Source organism: Girardinichthys multiradiatus, chromosome 6 (genome assembly GCF_021462225.1).
Source record: "Girardinichthys multiradiatus isolate DD_20200921_A chromosome 6, DD_fGirMul_XY1, whole genome shotgun sequence".
Lineage (NCBI taxonomy): Eukaryota > Metazoa > Chordata > Actinopteri > Cyprinodontiformes > Goodeidae > Girardinichthys > Girardinichthys multiradiatus.
This window is the reverse complement of record NC_061799.1, coordinates 17,138,279-17,158,173: the sequence shown is the minus strand read 5'-3', so window position 1 is coordinate 17,158,173 and position 19,895 is coordinate 17,138,279. Positions and strand designations below refer to the sequence as shown.

The window sequence follows — 19,895 nt, the reverse complement described above, 5'->3', positions numbered from 1 at the left end:
AATATTCTTCTCCCTCACCTGTTCCAGTGCTAATTTTTCATTGGCCTTTCTCAGGTCGTGGATCGTTGTATGGATGATGTGCTCGTGTCGCTGAGCTGTGGCAGCCATGTTTTGGTTCCTCTTCTGTAAAGCAGCGATCTCTCTGCGGTAAGCCGATACAGTTTCCTGAAGAATCTCGTACCTGACAACAAAATCCACGCGTATTTTAGAGCTGAAGACGGAAGCAGAACGACACAATATGGAAAGTAAGAAACACAGATTTGTTTTTTTACTTTAGACACACCTCTTGTTACTGAAGTCCAGCTGAGAGGTGAGTTTGGCATGGCTGGAGCGGAGCTCTGTCAGCTGCCTCTGCAGCCGGTCATTTGTTTCATTCAGCATTCGGTCATTCTCAGCCTTCTCCTTCTTATATAAGGTGAAAGCATCATTGAGCTGGAAATGAGCAGATTTCCATTCAGACCAGCAACTGGAACTAGATTTCCATAATCCATTCACAGTGTTAAATAAAAAAAACAAGCCCTTTGAAAATCGTACCTGTTTCAGAGCAGCTTTTGCATGAGCAGTCTGGGCTGACTCTGCAGCAGCGGCTCTCTGAGGAGTGGAGCGAGTAGCTGGGGCAGAAGGACGGGGAGAAGACTCTTGACCTGCAAACAAACAAAAATTGTGATGTTATTGTTCATTAAAGGCCAAGATATAAACCTTCCATTAAGTAGTTGCACATTTTTTTATGTGAGTGTGCCATTTCCAATAACTGTAGAGTATAATGTTCTTGTGTTGTAAATTTGCCCTTACTGTACAGTCTCCTTTTCTTATGTTTTGTTTTTAGATTTTTACCTTTGTGTGAATTAGCATGCTTACATTTACCTTTCACTTTGCTGCTGCTACATCTGAATTTCCCCACTCAGGGAAAATAAAGGATATTTCTGTTTCTATTTGCACTTTGGTGTCACCTTGAGGAGGCAAGCTGAAGCCCGTGCTCTGAGTCAGCAGAGCCTTGAACATGTCTCTCTGTCTAGCGCTGGAGTCTGCAAGCTGTTTCTGTTGGTTCCTCTGTTCTCTCAGCTGCTCCACCTCCTTCTGGAGTTTATCCACAATAGACTCCAGTTCTGTTATACTAGAAGAAGCGATAAAAAGAGGTAAAAAGAAGAGGAAAAGACTTTGTCTTAGAACTTCCGTGAAACACCAGATTAAACTAAATAAAAACACATTGACAGGATTTCTTACTGTGCTGTTGTTTCCCTGGCTTGCTCTTTGCCCTTCTCTTCCTCTATCTCTCGTAGTCTTCCAAGCAGGCTTTGGTTCTGTCTCTGGAGCTCCATAACGCTGCGAAACGACAGCCGGCTTGAGCCGTTTACCTCAGAGGTGCTGGAAATATCCGAGGAGCTGCCGTCGTCTTTGGACACCCGAGTACCCCGTGCTTCCTCCAACTCAACTAGAAGATTGCAGAGCTGCACCAGGCAGAATAATGCGTTAAACGCTAGATTAATGCCATACATTTCCAAGAAATATGTAATACCTGTGCAGATGTATCCTCTAGTTGTCGCTCGGTCTTTAGTTTGTCTCTCTCCATGGCATCACATCTCTGCTTGGCCTCATCCTTCTCTTTTTGCAGACTGTAGATTTCCTGATGGCATAAAAAGTTATTTCATGTATGAAAGACATTACTCAAAGTCATGAAGTGCATATTGTTTTGCACAAATGGCGTAACGCACAGTTCGAGCTTGTTCCAGTTTGTTGCACAGAGAAGCCATTGACCTCTGCATGCTCTCATACTCCTCTCTTTGTCGCTTGAGCACAGGAGCTTTGGACTCCACCTCCTGGACTATCTCATCCAGGACCTTGCTCACCCTCCTCGTCTCTTGCTTCTCAAGCTGCAGCTGGGTCTGACACTCTGCATAAGCATTATATAGCTGAGAGCAAACACATAGAAGGGGGAAATATTACTCAAAAAACACTGACAAATTATTGATTTAAGATCCTGGCTCCACTGTAGATTTAACATAAAAATTCCATTAATAACTTTTCATAACATACAAAAATGAACAGATCATAGTTTAAGTATTGCAGGTGCTTGGAAATGAAGAAGAAATATATGCTTATTGTTGTTATTGTTTATTACAAACAGCATAAACAAAACAAGAAGAAAGTATTTACACTGCTTAATGTCAGTGTACCCTAATTGGATTTAAGTGATAGACCAACATCTATTGATGTTTAATTAGGTTTATTTCTTACATCGAAAAACTTCATGCCAGGCTTGACAATTGCAGTGATGGCAGCCGCTGACGGACACATGGAGTCCAGCTGTTCTTCTGTCAAAGAAGACCCGCCTGCACGGGAAAACCAAACATAAGCAGCAAGACTAGCATCACTATACGCCCTTTTTAACAGAATAAACAAAGAAATTAATCATAGGACGTCTATAAAGTGTGTGAGTGTGCATGTTCATACAGCACTGTTTGCCTGCAGCCTTCATTGTTGCATTTTCCAGCTCCTTCTCCATTTTCTTTATCTTCTCTTTAAGTTCCGCCTCAAGCCGTACTTTTTGCTGTTCAGCGTCTGAAACTTTCTTCTCCAGCCCCTTATTAGCTGAGAAGTCACAACATCAGTCACTTACAGGGCATCGGTGATGCATGGTTCATGGAAACTATAGCAAAAACACTCCCACCTTCTCCTGTCTCTTTAACCAGCTTGCTGAGCTCTTCCACTGCTCTGCTCAGCTCCTGGTTCTTCTTCTCCATCTCAGTTGCTGCACCCTACAGGAGGGAAAGGGTTTTACATCCCAACTTCAATCGGGGCATAAAAAAGTGAAGATATTGTGTCTTATGAAATAATAAATAACTCTTTGTATTAATTAGCTCAATAACCAAGAGCTTTAAGAACCTGTAAGTGATTCCGACCTTATAGAGTGATGACAGCTTGACATGGGCGTTGAGCTCAATGCGGTATTTCTCCTCCATAGCAAACTGTTCATCCTTTGCCTTGAGGGACAAATAGTAAAAAATAAAAAATAAAAACACCAGAAATTTTTAAGACAAAACAATGTATGAACATTTCTATCAAACAGTTATTTTAATTAATGTAAAGTACATAGAAATACCTTTTCATCTTCAGATTAACTGAGGTAGATGAAAGGTTTTTGTCTATTTAGTCAATGTTGTTGCTTTTGGAATTTTTTTTTTTTTTTGTTACTTTAAAAATAACATTAAGTGTTATCTGTATATCTAGGCATTTTCTAGGAAATTAGTCTAAAACACTAAGTTGTTACATTACCTGCTTCAGTTTGTTATTGAGGTCCTCGGCTCTTTTACTCTGGCTGTCACTGAGTTCCTTCAGAGAGGTGAGCTGACACTCCAGCCTGCTCACCTGTTGAAGAGAGATAATATAAGACATAAACACTGAGGACTGAACAGAATATAACCTCTATATGATGACGTATAAGCCAAAAAAAAACAAACAAAACAAAAAAACAACCCTAACATAGAAGCCAAGTTTATATCTGTATTTTTATCCCAGGGTTTGTGTTTAGTTTTTTGTCACCTGCTCGTTGCTGCTCTCCAGACTGCCCTGCAGCTCCAGGATCTCTTTGCCCTTCTCTCTGTTGGTGCTCAGTAACTCCTCGGTTTTTGTCGACAGCTCTGCCGTTAACCACTCAATTTTCTTCTCCAACAGCTCTTTCTCCTGCTCCATTCGTTTCTCTCGGTACTGCGATTACAGTGATGTATTATTTATTAGAAGAAAAAAACAGCCTCTTTGGCTTTGCACAGTGCCTTGTAAAAACATTCACACCCCTTAAATCTTCTCAAATGTATTTTGTGTGGATTTTGTGTCATAGACCAACACGAAGTAGTGCCTAAAGACAAACGGGAAGAAAAATACTACACAGGTTTCAAATTTGCCTAATTCTTTATGCATGTCATAAAATCCCCATAAAACATATTGAAGTTTGTGGCTGTAACATGACGAAATGTGAGGGAGTCCTTTGGTTAATGAGCCGTTGGGACTCAAACACAATCAGACTTGTACCTGCACTGAGGCTGCAGATGACTGTATCTCATCCAGCTTTAGCTGGAGCTCCACCTTTACTTTGTTGGTGTCCGTCAGCTTCTCATTCAAACGTTTCATGTCCTCTGTAAAAACACAAATGCCACAAATAAGAAAAATAATAAGCCAGCTCTTTTGCAGCTATGAACAAAAAGGTGACATCTCTAAAACATGATGGAAAACAAACAGCATTAGCACATTGTGTATTCAGTTTAGCAGCCCTGTAATATTTCAATGAGAACTTAATGGTAATGTTACCCGTCAGGTTCTCCACCTCCTGCGTTCTCTTCTCCAGCAGTCTCGCCAGCTCTCTCTTCTCCGCCTCAATTTCATACTTTGCCTTGGTTTGCTGCATAGAAAAACACAGATGAAGTAATCTAACAATAATGATACATCTCATTTGTTGTTATATGTCAATGATTAAAGCTAAAATTATGAATGACTTTTATTGACCTAAAAAACTCAAAGAATATGTTTAACACAAGCCTATTTGTTCACACTGAAGTGCGATTAGGAGGTGAAATGAAGTTACAAAAAACTGTTTTCTGACTAAAGTCAAATATCTGAAGTAAGCTCAAGTGTCACCATTAACTGACCAAGAATGACTGTATTTGACTTAAATTGCATAATGAAGCCTAAGAAAATGGACCCACATCATCTATAAACTGAATTTATTTCACTGGACATTTGGCTTTAATTAAACTAGTTTCTTGTTTAAAATAAAATGCATTCTTCTAATAATTCATCTACATTGTCAAAAAGTTCATAAAGGATCATTAAAATAAAGGTTAGAATGTATCCTATAATAATATAATGTGCTCAAGATCAGACAATGTAACGCTAAATCATACGAGTGCAGATCTGTCATATCTAGCAAAAGTAGACAACCAGTAACCAACCAGGGGGATTGGTAACAATATTAGGTAGCAGAACTTTTCATTTATTTTGTTTGTTTTTTCTTTACCTGTTGTGGTTGTTTATCTTCACTGGTCTCACCCTCTATTCCCTTCAGAGTGCTCAGTTCTTCACCTGCACAGAGAGAAACATTCAGATAAACAAGGCTCAGGAAAAAAATGTAAAAAAGGAAAAGAAAGACAAAGCAAAAGTTTGATTTCTAATTAAAATTTGAATACATTTTAATTTAATTATCTTAATAAATTAAGTGGGCAGACTAAAAAGAAAAGTACATGGGCCACATTTTCTTTACTTTTATTTTACAATGCTCATCAAAGTCTAAACTACAGATTTACCGGTTATATAAGAAACACATGTGAACTCACTTAGTTTTTTATTCTCCTCTTTCAGGATCTGCAGGTCTTTTGTGGCAGAAAGGATCTGTTCTTGGCTCTCTGTCAGTCTCTTCTCAACATCAAAATATTGTTGCTCTGTAGAAACAAAACATCCAGCAGGTTTGAGGGATACAAAAAGAAATAATCAAAGTGAATGAGTCTCAGATACAATCATGTTTAAATTACTTAAAATAATAATAACTCTACATTTGAGAGGTTTTGTGAGAAACTTTTACATGGCTGTTTTCGTCACAGTTGATGATGTTGACCGTAATAAACCATCGACATAAAATTTCTTAAACGTTTTAACAAAAACTGACACTTTTTCCCACTTCACTGTGTGTGAAGATAGTGTGCAGGGTGTTGAGTGTGCAGTCCAGCTTCAAGGGAATGAATAACAAATAAAACGTCTACTTTAATGACAAACGAGCTTGGTTATTTACATGTTTAACATTTTTAAAAACCATAGCTGTTAAAAACTGTAGGATAACTAAAGGTTAACTGATGACAAAGAGGGTTTAAACTATGAATGAAGACAAAACCTCACTTTTGAATGATTAGATCTCCTTTTAAAGCAAATATATGAATGTAGTATTAAAGATTAAAATGCGTTTTTTTAAATATTCAGCATTATTTCGGCATTTAAACAGAATGTTACTGAGCATCAGTGTTATTAGAATGTCTTGTTTAAAGTCTGCTGGCATCAGTTTCTTCCGCCGAAGCTAGCTTTAGCATGACACTGTAGCTAACACGGGAGCATAGTTTTAGCTGAAAGAGGACCAAACACGACATTAGTTTGAAATTACATTTTTTTCGGCATTGGGAAGTTTTTCACAGCCTCTCTAGTTTATTTACCACGAACAGCAGTGAAGACAAAATAATGGCTAAGCTGATGTTACCAACCGCTGTCTGCTTTGAACCGCTCATGCTGCGTCTTCAACGCCTCGTTAGCATTCTGCAGGTCCGTTACAAACTTCTCCAACTTGTTCTGAACACCTTTCGGGAGTTTGTTCAACTCCGTCCGCTCGAGGGCCTGCAGCAAGACGACCGCCATCTCCGACAACCCCTCCCCAAAAACCAATAAACGTAAGTGGACGCGAAAGTCCTTAAGTGCAAACCTGAAGCGCACTCTACCACTAAGACCGAAGAGTGCGAACGGGGAAAGCATCAAGCTACGTCCACGGATAATACAGGATATTGAATTTGGTCTTTCAAAATAAAACGTCTCTGTTTGCCATGGATGTTCTTTACTGTCAATAATCAGCATATATAGTGACATCAACATTTATGTATTTTAACGAACTTATTTATGGTTTAAAATATGAATTTTTAGGTACATAACCACATCACTCATGTATGATGAAGCAGAGAGTCTGAGTCTTATTTTGAAAAATACATGGAAGTGCTATTCAAATTTTAGATCTGGCTTGAAAAATTTACCATGAAACATTCATTACGATATAAATGTGCGACGGATATACGTCACTGAACGAAGTGTTGATGTTGTAGTTTTTTTCCCCTTTTTTTGCTTTGCTGACGAACCACAACCTGCTGACAGAGCTGATTATTAGTTTTCAGCTTTCAGGTTTGTAAATATTCCGCGGTTTAACCATATGAGGTATTTTCTGTACTTATGTGAAATTCCTTGAACTTCAACCTGTGGCTTATTTTTAATCTGGCAAAATCATTTTATGCACATTTAGCAAGCCACAACCGGCTAGCTAGTAATATACACAGCCGAGTTTTTAATGAACGATTAGTTTGAGTTTTGTTAGAGTTAATTACTGCTCCGATTACATGAGATTCAGTGACTAGCGGCTGGCTTTTATTTCAAAATTAAACTTTTGTCTTTATTTGCCCGTTCCAGTGGTCTTAAAGTTTTCCACATGTGTCTGTCTTTCCCAGAGCTGTTTCCCACTGCAAACCCACTGACACACATTAAGGTTCATTATTTTATTTAACTCGTACTTTTCTTTGTTTCGCAGTATGGGTCGTAGCTATATTGTTGAAGATGCTGTGGAGGGATATCTGTCCAAAATATGTTCACAGGTAGCAGATCCAGTCACAGGTCTGCTTATTGGACAGGTGGGTCTTTGCATTTGGATATATTGTCCTACAAAAGTATTCATACCCCTTTCATTTTGCTGCGTCACAACCACAAACTGCAATGTATTTTATGGGGTGGATCAACACAATGTTGTGTGCATTTGTAGAATAGGGAAAAATGTTTACATGGTATTTTATATTTGGTGTGCAAGCCCACTGAGTCATTAGTTAGTAGAACAACCTTACTTTTAGCAAGTCTGTTGGGGTATGTCCCAACCCGCTTTACACAATTCAGAAATAAATGTTTAAATGTGAAAAGCTATTTTAAAGTCTCGCCACATAATTGTAATTCTATATTTACTTTGACTGGGCCATTCTAACACATGGCATTTGCTTTGATCTAAACCATTCCTTTGTTGCTCTGGCTTTATGTTTAGAGTTGTTGTCCTGCTGGAAGGTGAACCTCTAACCAAGTAAACTGTAAACCTAACTTAAACCCAGCACTATCTCTGACCTTTTTGGTGTGTTCCTTGATCTTCATGATGCTGTTTGTTCAATTATACTTTCTAAGAAACCACTGAGGCCTTCACAGAAAACTTGTCTTTATAAAGTTTATTACATATAGAGGACTCTATTTACTAATTAGGTGACATGTGAAGGTAATTGGTGGCACTGAATTTTATTTAAGGGTATCTGAGTAAAGACAAAGGGCTGACCATAAATTCAGAATTTGTTTTTGTAAACATTTGCGTTTTTGTGGACATTTGTGTACTTATTTTTGTTAATGTATCACCTAAAATCATATAAAATACATTGAAATTTGTGGTTGTAATGTGAGAAAATATAAATCTTTAAGGGGTATAAATATTTTTGCAAGGCACTGTAAGTGATTGTCAAATCCAGCTTTTGTTCACGATAAAAAAAGAAGGTTCATTATACCGAATACATCATTTGGTACAAAAAAATACAATAAATAATAATTAATAAATACAGGTTTAAAAGTTTCAGTTTCAGAGACCCTGACCTGTATACATTAAAGATTTGTGGTTTAAAATGATTGAAATAATTTTTTGATTATTGACATAGTTCATTGATTTGTGAGCATGTCGTGTGTGTTGAGAAATGATATCAAGGCATATTAAGTACTGAATGTTTCAGAGTTCGGTCCAAAGGGATTTTGTTGTCATGGCAACGAGGACACCCCAAAAGGATGAGTCTGCTGATGCTGAGAAATCAGTGGACAAAGAGTGGGTGTCTGAGCACGCGCGACAGGTAGGTTAAATTGATCTAGACTCAGCCCTTGTACTTGTACATGTTTCAAAAATCTTTTGGATGATGAGGGTTTAATAATTTTATAAAATGTAATTCAGTTTCAGGGGTATTACAATATGCAATCTTAAGAAGTCTGCCTGAATATTTGCCAGTGTTGCAGGTTTTAAACAGCAAACATTTGCTGATGGTTTCCAGGTATCCAGGATGCTGCCTGGAGGCCTGTCTGTGTTGGGAGTTTTTATAATCAGTGAGAGCGATGCCAAGGACACTCTAACCACACTCCGACAGGTAAAGGGACATCGTGCAAACATAAAAAAGAGTGAAAAGAACGTGAAATGGGAAACTTTAGAAACCTGTAATTATCAGCGTCATGCTAATTACCTGAAGTCAAGCTTATTTTACACTTTTCACTGCATCTATTCCCTAACATGGCCAAGGCTTTTACACACTAAAAACTAAAAACTATTTTATTCTTATCTTTATAAAAAGCTGTTTTTTAAAAGTCTTTTCTGAAACCAGTGGACCAGTTGTGGCTGATTAAATTAAATAAAAGAAAAATCATCATAAATTATTTAAGGACCACTCACGTTTGCCTTGTCAGGATGTTTGGATTTAGACAGAATCTGTTTTTTATGTACTGTGTACCTTACTGAATTCAGTCATTACACAGTATTTTGCTATTTGCTCCATATTAATAGGCAGAATCTTATTAGTGCGTATATTCAAAAGCTATGGAAAATAAATTACAATCTAAATACTATCAAAAGCTAAACACTCCCTAGATTAGAGTTGTTGCCTGTTTTTTTTTTTGTTTTTTCAAACAATGTTTGGACATTTTGGGTTAAAGCAATTTTATTGTGTCGGTAGTTGTAGTTCGCACAATTTCTAAAGCAATATGTTATTATTTAGGTTATGTAATGTAATGTTATCTTTGGAGGGGCCTATTCAAAGTCTAGGCTTGAATTCAATTGAGATACTGTTGTATGATCAAAAACAGACTGTTCAACCCCCTAATAACCTGAGTGTTGCTGAATTAAAGCAATTGCTCAAAGAAGAATGGGCTGAGATTTCTTTACGGTGATGTAAAATAGGCTGTTTTCAGGCTTAGGGCCTATTAGTTTTTCCACGCAGGGCCAGGATGGTCTGGATAACTTTTGTCCCTTAGTAAATGAAATCATCAGTTGTAAGCTGCTTTTTGTCAAATAGTAATTTTAGTTTCATGATCTGAATCATTTAATGTTGACAAAAAAAGAAATCTGTAAGGGGCAAACATTTTTCACAGCCCTATGCACCAGCATGTTTAGACAAGAATTTAGAAGCATATTTATTAATTTAGTTTTTGTATGCCTAGGCATAAAATATCTAAACATAAAACTGCCTGAAGAATTTAATATATATTATTAAGGAGTTGTAAACTTTTCCTAACTTTGGTTGTTTTTAGTTTTGTATATTGTAAAATTTCTACAGTCACCATTTTTTTTAGGTAATTGTGAATCATCCTGTTATATGGAGTTATTTTAATTATTAAAAATGTTTATTTGCTGTTTATTTTTCTATGGATCTTATTCAGTGTAAGAATTTTGGAGTTTGAGATGTAGTTGGTCTATTTCACATCACTATAATCCTTAACAAAGGTGTCTTAGTAGTTTTGCTGTGGTGTGTTTTTTTCTTGGTGTTAAAAAAAACCCAGACATCTGACCCAATGAGCCGAATTTTGGGGCTAACAATTAGAGCTGCACCGATCCGACCTTTGTGGGCCAATACAGGTTTTTCTACGTTTTATTAAAATACATCAAAAAAGCTCATGCTGTTGTTTGATGCCTCTATAGACTGAAAATGGCAAATGTTCTTAGTTTTGATTCATTAACGAATGGGGAAAGAAAAATCAGATTTTTCAGTATTGGTCTAGCTCACCATCAGTTAGAGTCAATCTTGGGAAAATTGGCCGATTGATTGTTGGTTGTTTAACAATTCTTACTTGTTAGGTCACCCTGGGCTCGACCTAACAAGAACCTTCTCTAGTCACATCTGGACCTTATTGGGTTCTAATAAATGCAGCAGAGCCTATACAGTAACAACAATAATCAGCCCGGTGCACTCATTGCAAAACTTGGTTCATAGGGTCAGGTAAGGAAGCACTACTTCTGCGAAATACAAGGAACAAGGAAACTGGGACATCAGGGTTTTCTAAGTCTGAGTGTATGTTTGTTGGCATAGTTGGTGTTTTCAGTGGAGGACCTGATCTCCTCGGAGCAGCTCTGGATGCCAGCTGAAGATGATGTAACAGACTGCGTCACGCTGCACGTCAACCCCAAAACCAGAAAGTATCCTTTTTCCCATAGCCGTGATGTTTTCTCCACCTCACACTGTGTGGGAGTTTTCTTTAACCTCTCCCCTCAGAACTGTCTGCAGAACCTTTGACGTTAAAGATCCCAAGGTTTGTTTGTTTTTTGTTTTGAGCTGCAGCAGCTTTCATCTACGGTTGTTAAAATTAATCCAGTGCGTTTAAATGTGTATGTTTCTATAAAGACCTGGCACAATTCTGCCGTGAAATTTGAATTATTATCAGACGTGGTGGAACTCATCCAGATTGGGTGGTTTTGTGGCATGGACCTTTTTCTACAAAGGTCGGGGCAAACCCAAAAGCTAAATGTTAGCTTGGTTTATCCAAATCCAGATCTAGTTGCAATGTGTTTTGGGATCTTTTCCTCTTTGATCACCCAGATTTAAGCATCTAACTGTTGTTTTGTGGTTGGATGTAGTCCTCTTTATTCATTATTCGATCCACTTTGTGCACCACTGACAGTGAAACAGACACTCAGCATGATGGTACCACCACCGTGCTTGACAGTTTGTGCTTGTTCTTGGGTTTCAAAGCCTCAGTTTGGCTCCTCGAAACAAACTTAGTAATTGTGGCCAACTAGCCAGTCACAGCCAATATACACCAAAACAGCTAAAAAATAAATATCGGTTGATGTTTGGACCCCAACCTGAATTAAATGCTGTGTTTTGGACTGTACCAAATACTTGTCATGCAATAAAATGCTAATTAATTACTTAAAAATCCCACAATTTGATTTTCTGGATTTTTGTTTTAGATTCCGTCACTCACAGTTGAAGAGTATCTATGATAAAAATGAAAGACTTCTGCATGCTTTGCAAATGGGAAAACCTGCAAAATCGGCAGTTTATCAAGTATTTGTTCTCCCGACTCTATTCTCTACACTAATCGGGTCATTCACTAAATGATTATTGGTTAAATGGACACTTTCATTTCAGCAACACTAAGGCATGGTGAAAAAGCTTTTCATCCACTACTTTTTATAGTTTTAGTTCAGTTTAAATTCAATGCAGGGTACAGAATTTGTATTATTGCTATATTGCTGTGTTTTATTTCTAGTATCTGAGACGTATGTTGCAGTTGTGTTTGTGGCTGTTCAGAAGCTTAATTTAAATTGTGGTCAGATTTGGGGGGTTTTTTCTGTCCGTTTCAGAGTGTTGCCAAACCCGCAGACTGGAAGTACCAGTCAGGTGTGTGCTCTTCCTGGGCTACGGTGTCCTGTTGGCTGAGTATAGACCTGGTGGTTCCGCTCACAGACAACACAACCTGCACAAGAAACATGGATGATTATCTTAAGGTTAAAAAACACCCACTCTGAACCCTAAAATGTTTTATATAGTGGCTTGAGTGGAACTGTTTTTTGTTTGTTTCAGGAGGAGTTGAAAGTTTGGGCACAGCAGGTCGAGAGAGGAGTTTGCCTCATTGATGGAAAGAAGCTGCCGGAGGAGTCAGAGATCAAAACAGGACAGGCGGTATAAACATGAACACCATCACTAAATAAATCCAGACACACGGGATACTAGGAACAGATTTTATTTATTTATTTATTTGGAGATAGATTTAATGCTGATTCTCTACACTAAAACATTCAAGATGACTTCTGCAATCAGTCTGATTAAACTTTCAGCTCAAATACCTGAAGCGTTCTCCATGGTTTAAACCTTTATGTTTGTTTAAAAAACTCTATTTTAATGCCTGTTTATACCCAGTTTTACAGAAGACAGTGTAAAAAAAACTGACTTATCCACCAAACTAAAATAAGAGGCTGTTAACAATTAAGGTCCACCTGTTTTATGATCTTCTGAGAATTATAAATTAACCCCCACCAAGAAAAATTAACCCACCAAACAAACCTTTTTAGCAACTTTCAGCATTGAGTTAATTGATCTTAATAGAAATGTGAGACACTTTAACTTATTTTGGTGCATGCTGGTTTTTTGTTTCAGTTTTTTCTACCTATGGATTGTGAGGGTTTTTGTCGTACCTTTTTATGATTTAGATGTTGTTATAGTGAAGAAAAACAGTTGTGTAGTATTAAGTGTGTTTATCTGTGCTTCTAAAATGTAAAAATTTGTTGGGGCCATATTCTGCAATAAGAGCTTTAAAATGTGTGGGTTTGTAAGTTGACTCCATTTTTTACTGAGTTTTTTCCCCTCTTTGGTCAAATTAGGTCAGCCTGTGTATTGCAGTTCTTAATGAAGTTTAAAAATTTAACTCTTGTTTTTCTATCTCTAGGTTTATGGAGGATGTATAAAGTCAGATTATGTGTAAAAGTGAGGAGTATGTTTCTTATATGCGTTGTTTCCCTCTAGAAGAAGAATGTGAGACAGACCTACACAGCTCAGCTGCTCATCACACCGGTAAGAGATACACAGTGGTACCAACATTTGGTGGCACCCCTGGTAGAGATGTGTAAAAAGCCTTATTATAATGGTAGCTTTTATTAATGTAGATTAATCTCCCTCTAAAAATTCCACCTTTAAACTGAGTACATTTATTAATTGGTGGAAAAAAATCCCAGATTTAGAAAATTATAGTTTTTAAACTACTATATTTTTAAAATTACTGGTTCAGATAAATATTGGCACCCTAGCTGTCAATAGATTTTACAGCCTTCTTTTGTCTACAAAATAACTCTTAGTCTTCTTCGCATGGTTAGGAGAGATGGATCTTTGACCATTCCTCTTTGCACAACATCTACAAATCATCCAGAGTCCCGGCTCCTCGCGTCTGATCTCCATAGTAACCCTCTGAAAGATTTAATAACAACTCATTCTCAGTTTTTAGTCCGACTCCACCAGATTTTTAGTCCATATCTCCTAGTATTACAAAGAGTTCATGATCTCATGTGCTTTAATGAGATTTGCAGGGTGTTTGAAAGTAAAAACAGGCCCACATCATCACAACTCCTCCACCATACTCAACAGTGGGCATGAGTTGCTTTTCATTAAATTCATCCTTTGTTTCAAACCAAATGTGTGTGGAGTGTTTGTTGCCAAATAGCTCAATCTTAGTCACATTCGACCAAAGCCCAGGTTTGCCAAACTAATAAACCTTAAGATTTGTGATGGTATTACAGAACAGGCTTTATTTTCTGGCATGTCTCCCAAAAAAAGCAGCATTTACATTTATTTTATAGGGATTTTTTAGGGGTAAAAGTAACTGTTGCACCAATGATTTTTCAAAGAAGCACTTATTTATTAATTTAATCTTTGGACTCAATTTAGAGGTTGTATTTTCCTAAATTATTATTGTGAAAATTATGCCGCTGCAATTAAAAAATTACACATTTGTTACAGTTTTACATATTTACCAGGGATGGTAGCAAATGCGGCTAACATTCAGAAGTCTACACTGCTGTACTTTGCAAAACTCTTGTGTTTAGAGTAAACTGAAGTATCCATGTAAAATATTATGTGATCATTTAGGAATACCTGAACGTCCTCTGTGTTGTAGAATAAGCTGATGGTACCAGATGTGGTCCAGGGATGCGGAGGCTGTGTGTCGATCAGAGGAGCGATCCACAGCAGAGCTTTCTTACATAGCAACAAACCGAAAGCTAAACTGGCTGAGAAGGTGACGCTTTTCACAAACGCATCACTTTAAAGAATTTGTCAAGTTATCAACAAAGATTTTGTTGTAACCAGCTGCTGAAAAGAGATATCGTTTCTACGGTGGCCACCAGAGTCCAGATGCTGCTGGAGGACCTGCAGACACACAATGAAGAGAACAAGGGCGGAAGACAGACGGGTACGGACGCAAGCTGTGCTTGGCTGTTTCAGTTAGTTTGGCTTGTCAGTTATATTCTTCTTGATTTGGGGTCAGGGTTGTGACAGGGTTCAGGATTACCTGATTTCAGCAAATCCAGTAGAATTTATGGTTCTAACAAATAGGCTTCCCCCTCAGCTTGAAAAAGACCAACTACCTTTTTTTTTAAAAGAAATTGCCATTGAACACCCCAGGAAATTACCCTGAGTTTTCCCAGCCTGTCTTGTTGGATTTTAAAGGACTGATGTGGGGTAATTCTTCGCAAATCTTAGCTAAATATTTCTGTGTAATCATCATTACAAACACATTTTACTGACATTTTTATAGTCCCTCTTTAAATTTCAAAGATTTTATATCAGCAATAAAATAACACTTGGTGTACAGCAGGTTTATAAACCAGGGATTAAACATGAATAAAGTTATCTGGAGATATTGAAACATCAACATTAAGGAAATGTGTTTTCTTGGCGCCAGAGAAGGCGCTGTAGAGTTGCAGCCAGAAACTGCTAACCTGAGCCAAAAGCTTTCATCATTGTGGCTTTCTTTGCTTAGCAAAACCTAAAGCCCCGAGCTAGACTTTTCTGTAAAATCAACCAAACTCCCTTAGATATAGTTGCTCACCTATAGAACACCATGTCATTTGCAGTTTTTCTGTTTTACATCATTGTCACACTTGGTGATAATAAATATGCATATGCATGAAAACCAGTTGGACCTAAATCAAATCCAAACAGAAATATAAGCAAATTTGTACAAGTTAAAGTTCTGAAGATGATCATTTTTATCTTTGTCGTCATCGTTTGCTGCAGCTCCACCAGCCACAGCAGCGTTCTTCGTGGCTCACAGAGGTTGGTGGAAACATTGTGCGATGATAAAGATAGAAAAGGATCAAGAAAATATGAGATAATTGTAACTGATATTGTTATTAAAATTTATAGCAAAGTTATTTAAATAATTATTTTGCAGGTCTAGAATCTGTGTGGTCACTAGTCTGTTGTTATGTTTACTACAAATGTCAGCTGTCAGCTCGATTTTTGTGCCTCCTGTGATCTCAACCACCCAAATACACATAAAGAATACACACTGTCTTTACTCTGACTTTAACCCAGCTGTTATCTGCTGCTTATATTACCTAACCTGCACATTTATATGACCAACCACAAGCACCTACAGATGCATCAGAACTTAATACTTTTATGTTGTGGCATAACTGCTAACTTGCAGGACGTTTGCTACTCTCCCTTCCAATATTTCCTGCCTGTTGACGGGAAGATTTCCTGTGCAACAGGGTCAAAAACCCATAATAATTACCTTAAAAAAAAATTAAATCACAAAAGCATGAAAATAAAAGTGAGGTATATAAAAGAGCTTCACATGGTTTAGCTTAATTAAATATCCTGCTCTTCTCTGTGTGTTTCAGAACAGTTCTTCCCCCCTCATCGTGTCTTCTGCCCAGTGAAACCAACTAGCCCACTGAGTGTGTGTGACTACCAGTTTAGAGACGAGGGGTTGTCAGAAATGACAGACAGGTTTAAGGAGATGTTGGACATTGACGCAGCTGAAGAAGACTTGGACGCCACACAGGAAATGATTGCTGAAGTCATAGAGAGCGAGGCTTCAGCAGGTACTAAACAATACAGTGATGTGATCTTGTCAAGAGGGCCTTTCTTTTTTATCTCTTTGGCATATATTCATGTCAGGAAGCTCAAAGACAATCACCATGCTGCCTTTTAGTTATACTTACTGTGTAATGACTACAGATGGTTAAAAAAAGCACCTAGCCTAGAAAATTGCAAACACAGTGACTTTGTTGCGTAAGTTAACTTACGCAGTTACAACTGCGGTCAAGTGAGCCGACAGTCAGAAATATGCTATTTTTGCTCTTAATTGTGGTTATAGTATAGATGACCCTTTACTATAATCTGAAGAGACTGTGTTGTCATCTCTCGTGGTTTTGAAGAAATAAAATTCTGAAATTGGGACAAAAGCATATACTGGTTGAGCATTAGTAAATACTTTGACCCGTTATTTCTCCAAAGATGTACAGTAAAATTATTAAATATAATTTTTTTTACATAAAACATTTATGTGATGTTGTAAAAATGTAATTAATATAAATGTTCTGAAGGTTACTTTTCTGTTTTCCTCTTATATTCTCAACCGTTGCCAGGATCTGGTCCTTTCTGCTCCACTACCGTAATGCACCTTGTATGCGCGACGTTAATCTTTAAGAGAGAGCTAGCGTCGGCTGGCGTGACCGCGTATTTCTAACTGTCGGCTCACTTGACTGCAGTGCAGTAACATATCTATAGATTAACGCCATCTGTTCTCGGTTTTTGAAACAGAAAATCCAGTTTCCCTAATCTTATGCTTAAGATTTACAAAATTTCATATGAATACACAGTGTATAACAAGAAAATAAGGACACTAAATAATACTGCTGTTGAATGACTTCTGTTGTGGTTTTATATTTCCGTTGTGGCTCTTGTATTTGTGTTGCGGCTTTTGTATTTGACCTGACACCTCTGGGCCACCGTAAATCCCTCAAACTGAGCATTCATTACTGTTTTGCTGTTCAGTATTACTCTCTGATAAAGTTTGCTCAAATTGTTTGTTTCAACATGAGTTTGATCCAAAATTGTTGCAGTGGATGTAATAAATTTCTCTCATTGCACGCTTTGAACAACCTTGCTACAAAAGCAGGTGTGACATGCGATGTGTGGTTGATTCATTAGATTTTATTTGTGTGTTTCAAGAAGCATCGACGGAAACGGCTGAGCCGCTGGATCCCGAGAGGAACAACTACATTGGTGAGACACTTCTGCCTGCGGTAGACATGCAGCAGCTTAATCAGGTTATATATATGCAGTGCTATGAGAACATATTTGTCCCCCCTGCAGATTTCTTCAGTTTTTACTTTTTTGTCACACTTAAATGTTTTACATCATCTTTATTTTTAAATGAGACAAAGGTAACAAGTGTGGTTTTATTTATTTTTATTTTAGTCAAATGCACCCAATATCAGATTTAACCTGTTTACTATAACTCTATGCAACAATAAAAATTGAAAATCCAACTAATCTAACCGTTTAATTTGTTTTAGAAATTAACTGCTGAATTAAGATTTCAAAATACCTTTTCTCCTTGCTTAGGTGTTGCCATGGCTACTGTTGTCGTTCTGCTGGCCTCAGCTGCATCGATGCTGTATCTCAGTGACGTTTGAGGCATAAAATGAACTACTAATTAAGTGTTAAACACTTCTGCAAAATGTCTGACTAAATCAGTAAAAGAGTTTCAAATAAGGGGTTTCCTAAAGGACTTAGTGACTCTACCCAGCAGTAACCAGGCAGTCAGACCTTAATTAATGTGTTTAACAGTTTTTGTCAAATGTTTTTTGGCAATACATGACACGTTGAATAATGTTGACAAGCTATCAAAGAAACATGCCTTAAGAATCACCTAAACAGAAAATCTACCATTAGGATCATATTTGGGAACAAATGTGTTGTTTGGTATAAAATATTTCAAAACAAGCCACATTTTGAGTTGTATGGTATGGTATAATGAGTGTTTTTGTCTTCTCAAAGGGTATTAAATAAGACTAAATATTAACAGAGATTCTTGTATTTGTATCCTGTAACTTTTCACTTTGCTGCATAAAATGCGTTTTTCAGAACCTCAAGAAGTGTCACTTACCATCTATCACTGTTATTATGCTTTGGTGGGAAACTAAAAATGCTAAAAAATAATATCTGATTATTTAAAATACTATTGTCTGTAGGGCCAAATACCGTACTGAAGGCAGGTATTTCTTTGATAACATCCTTTCTAATTAAAGACACAAGTAATTCACACGTTTACTGGAAATGGAAAGGATTCTTTTAAATAAAAATCAGCTAAAAAGAAGGAAACAGGATTAAGTGCGTGTCCACACAAATGGAAATATTTGACTTTACATCCAAAGATGTCATTGTGTAAGTTACATTTATATTGGATTGTTACTCCCACAGCTTAAGTCCTCCTTTCACATCATTATTACTGTAGGTGTATGAAGGAGCATGGTACTGGGAAAATATCATCAGCTCCAACAACACCTTCCAGTGCAGCTTGAACCCATAGCATGAAGACACATAGTCAGATACTGGCTAAAGGGTAGATGGGAAGATAAACACCCAATATTCAAGCCAGGTTAACACAATGATAAAGGGGTATCTTTCTTTCTTTCTTTTACTAGTACAGATCTACAGCATGCAATTATATTCATCCCCTTCTCAATACCTCTAAATGAAATCCAAAGCATCCACTTGTCTTCAGAAGTCACCTTAAGTAAATAGAGTCCACTTGTGTGTGATTTAACCTCAAATTAAATCCAGCTCTTCTGTAAAGGCCTCAGAGGTTTGTTAGAGAACATTGTTAAAGCATCAAGGACCACAGCAGACAAGTCAGAGATAAAACTGTGGAGATGTTTCAAGCACAAGTAGGTTATAAAAGATACCCTAAGCTTTAGACATCTCTCTGAGCACCCATCATTTACATCAATAAGGGACACACCAATCATATAGAAAAAGTTGCTCTGTGACCAAACATGAACCTTTTGGGCACCGTACATCACCCTAAACACACCAATATCAGGGTGAAACATGGCGGTGGCAGCATCATTCTGTGGGGATGCTTTTCTTCAGCAGGGACCAAAAATCCGAAATTATCGGAAGATACATGGAACAAAGACCTTGAGACTGAGGGGGACATCCACTTTCCTGCAGGACAACGACCCTAAACTACAATAAACTGGTTTAGATCAAAGGATGTTCTTGTGTTAAGAGTGGCCCAGTCAAAGTCCACACCTGCTAGAGACATGTCCAAAAGACTTGCATCCATAAATGTGTTGAAAGAGTTCTAAATACTAAATACAATTACACACCACACTTTTACAGAATTATATTTGTAAAATGTTTTAAAGACTGTATTATTTTTCTTTTCTTTCTCAATTATGCAGTACCATATTTTGGTCTTTCACATAATCTGTCATATTGCAATCACATCTAATTAAAATACACTAAAGTCTGTGGTTGTAACGTGAAAAAGCTTAGGGGTGTGAATACTTTTGCAAGGCATTGTAAGTGCAGGAAGTGCTG

General features: G+C 37.4%; 2 protein-coding genes across 7 annotated transcripts in view; one reads left to right on the top strand and one right to left on the bottom strand.

Moving 5' to 3' along the window:
* The window catches only part of tpra (translocated promoter region a, nuclear basket protein), a 35,807-nt gene extending 29,314 nt beyond the window's left edge, over nucleotides 1-6,493 (bottom strand). For 2 of the 3 annotated variants that reach the window (XM_047368146.1, XM_047368149.1), the window contains exons 1-18: nucleotides 6,237-6,492; nucleotides 5,325-5,429; nucleotides 5,009-5,073; nucleotides 4,303-4,393; nucleotides 4,027-4,130; nucleotides 3,541-3,705; nucleotides 3,274-3,366; nucleotides 2,901-2,981; nucleotides 2,669-2,756; nucleotides 2,452-2,589; nucleotides 2,236-2,330; nucleotides 1,713-1,910; nucleotides 1,517-1,624; nucleotides 1,225-1,448; nucleotides 951-1,114; nucleotides 535-644; nucleotides 284-432; nucleotides 19-181 (exon numbers count right to left, since the gene is read on the bottom strand). In XM_047368146.1, coding sequence (XP_047224102.1) covers nucleotides 19-181; nucleotides 284-432; nucleotides 535-644; nucleotides 951-1,114; nucleotides 1,225-1,448; nucleotides 1,517-1,624; nucleotides 1,713-1,910; nucleotides 2,236-2,330; nucleotides 2,452-2,589; nucleotides 2,669-2,756; nucleotides 2,901-2,981; nucleotides 3,274-3,366; nucleotides 3,541-3,705; nucleotides 4,027-4,130; nucleotides 4,303-4,393; nucleotides 5,009-5,073; nucleotides 5,325-5,429; nucleotides 6,237-6,387 — 2,292 coding nt within the window. In that variant the 5' untranslated portion in view covers nucleotides 6,388-6,492. Of the gene's footprint in view, nucleotides 1-18; nucleotides 182-283; nucleotides 433-534; nucleotides 645-950; nucleotides 1,115-1,224; nucleotides 1,449-1,516; nucleotides 1,625-1,712; nucleotides 1,911-2,235; nucleotides 2,331-2,451; nucleotides 2,590-2,668; nucleotides 2,757-2,900; nucleotides 2,982-3,273; nucleotides 3,367-3,540; nucleotides 3,706-4,026; nucleotides 4,131-4,302; nucleotides 4,394-5,008; nucleotides 5,074-5,324; nucleotides 5,430-6,236 lie in introns of all 3 variants that reach the window. The other variant, XM_047368148.1, reaches the window with a different exon arrangement.
* Nucleotides 6,494-6,801: 308 nt separating this feature from the next.
* On the top strand, nucleotides 6,802-18,372 carry odr4 (odr-4 GPCR localization factor homolog). 4 transcript variants are annotated; one of them, XM_047368096.1, is made up of 14 exons: nucleotides 6,802-6,918; nucleotides 7,319-7,418; nucleotides 8,538-8,651; nucleotides 8,847-8,939; nucleotides 10,869-10,975; nucleotides 11,052-11,088; nucleotides 12,146-12,289; nucleotides 12,369-12,464; nucleotides 13,308-13,352; nucleotides 14,449-14,568; nucleotides 14,640-14,742; nucleotides 16,181-16,384; nucleotides 17,517-17,570; nucleotides 17,913-18,372. In XM_047368096.1, the coding sequence occupies exons 2-14, from the start codon at nucleotides 7,320-7,322 to the stop codon at nucleotides 17,981-17,983; spliced, it is 1,287 nt and encodes a 428-aa protein (XP_047224052.1). In that variant the 5' UTR covers nucleotides 6,802-6,918; nucleotide 7,319; the 3' UTR covers nucleotides 17,984-18,372. The 4 variants fall into 4 exon arrangements, with proteins under 4 accessions (XP_047224052.1, XP_047224049.1, XP_047224050.1 ...); XM_047368093.1 differs by having other exon boundaries at nucleotides 13,305-13,352; XM_047368094.1 differs by having other exon boundaries at nucleotides 12,366-12,464.
* The last annotated feature ends 1,523 nt before the right edge of the window (nucleotides 18,373-19,895 follow it).

What these genes read in the sequence shown, in the direction of transcription:
- odr4 (XM_047368092.1), top strand. Translation starts at nt 7,320, where the DNA reads ATGGGTCGTAGCTATATTGTTGAAGATGCTGTGGAGGGATATCTGTCC. An exon ending in CAGGTCTGCTTATTGGACAG is followed by an intron (nt 7,419 to 8,537) that starts GTGGGTCTTTGC and finishes TGAATGTTTCAG; the next exon opens with AGTTCGGTCCAAAGGGATTT. An exon ending in CGAGAGGAACAACTACATTG is followed by an intron (nt 17,571 to 17,912) that starts GTGAGACACTTC and finishes CTCCTTGCTTAG; the next exon opens with GTGTTGCCATGGCTACTGTT.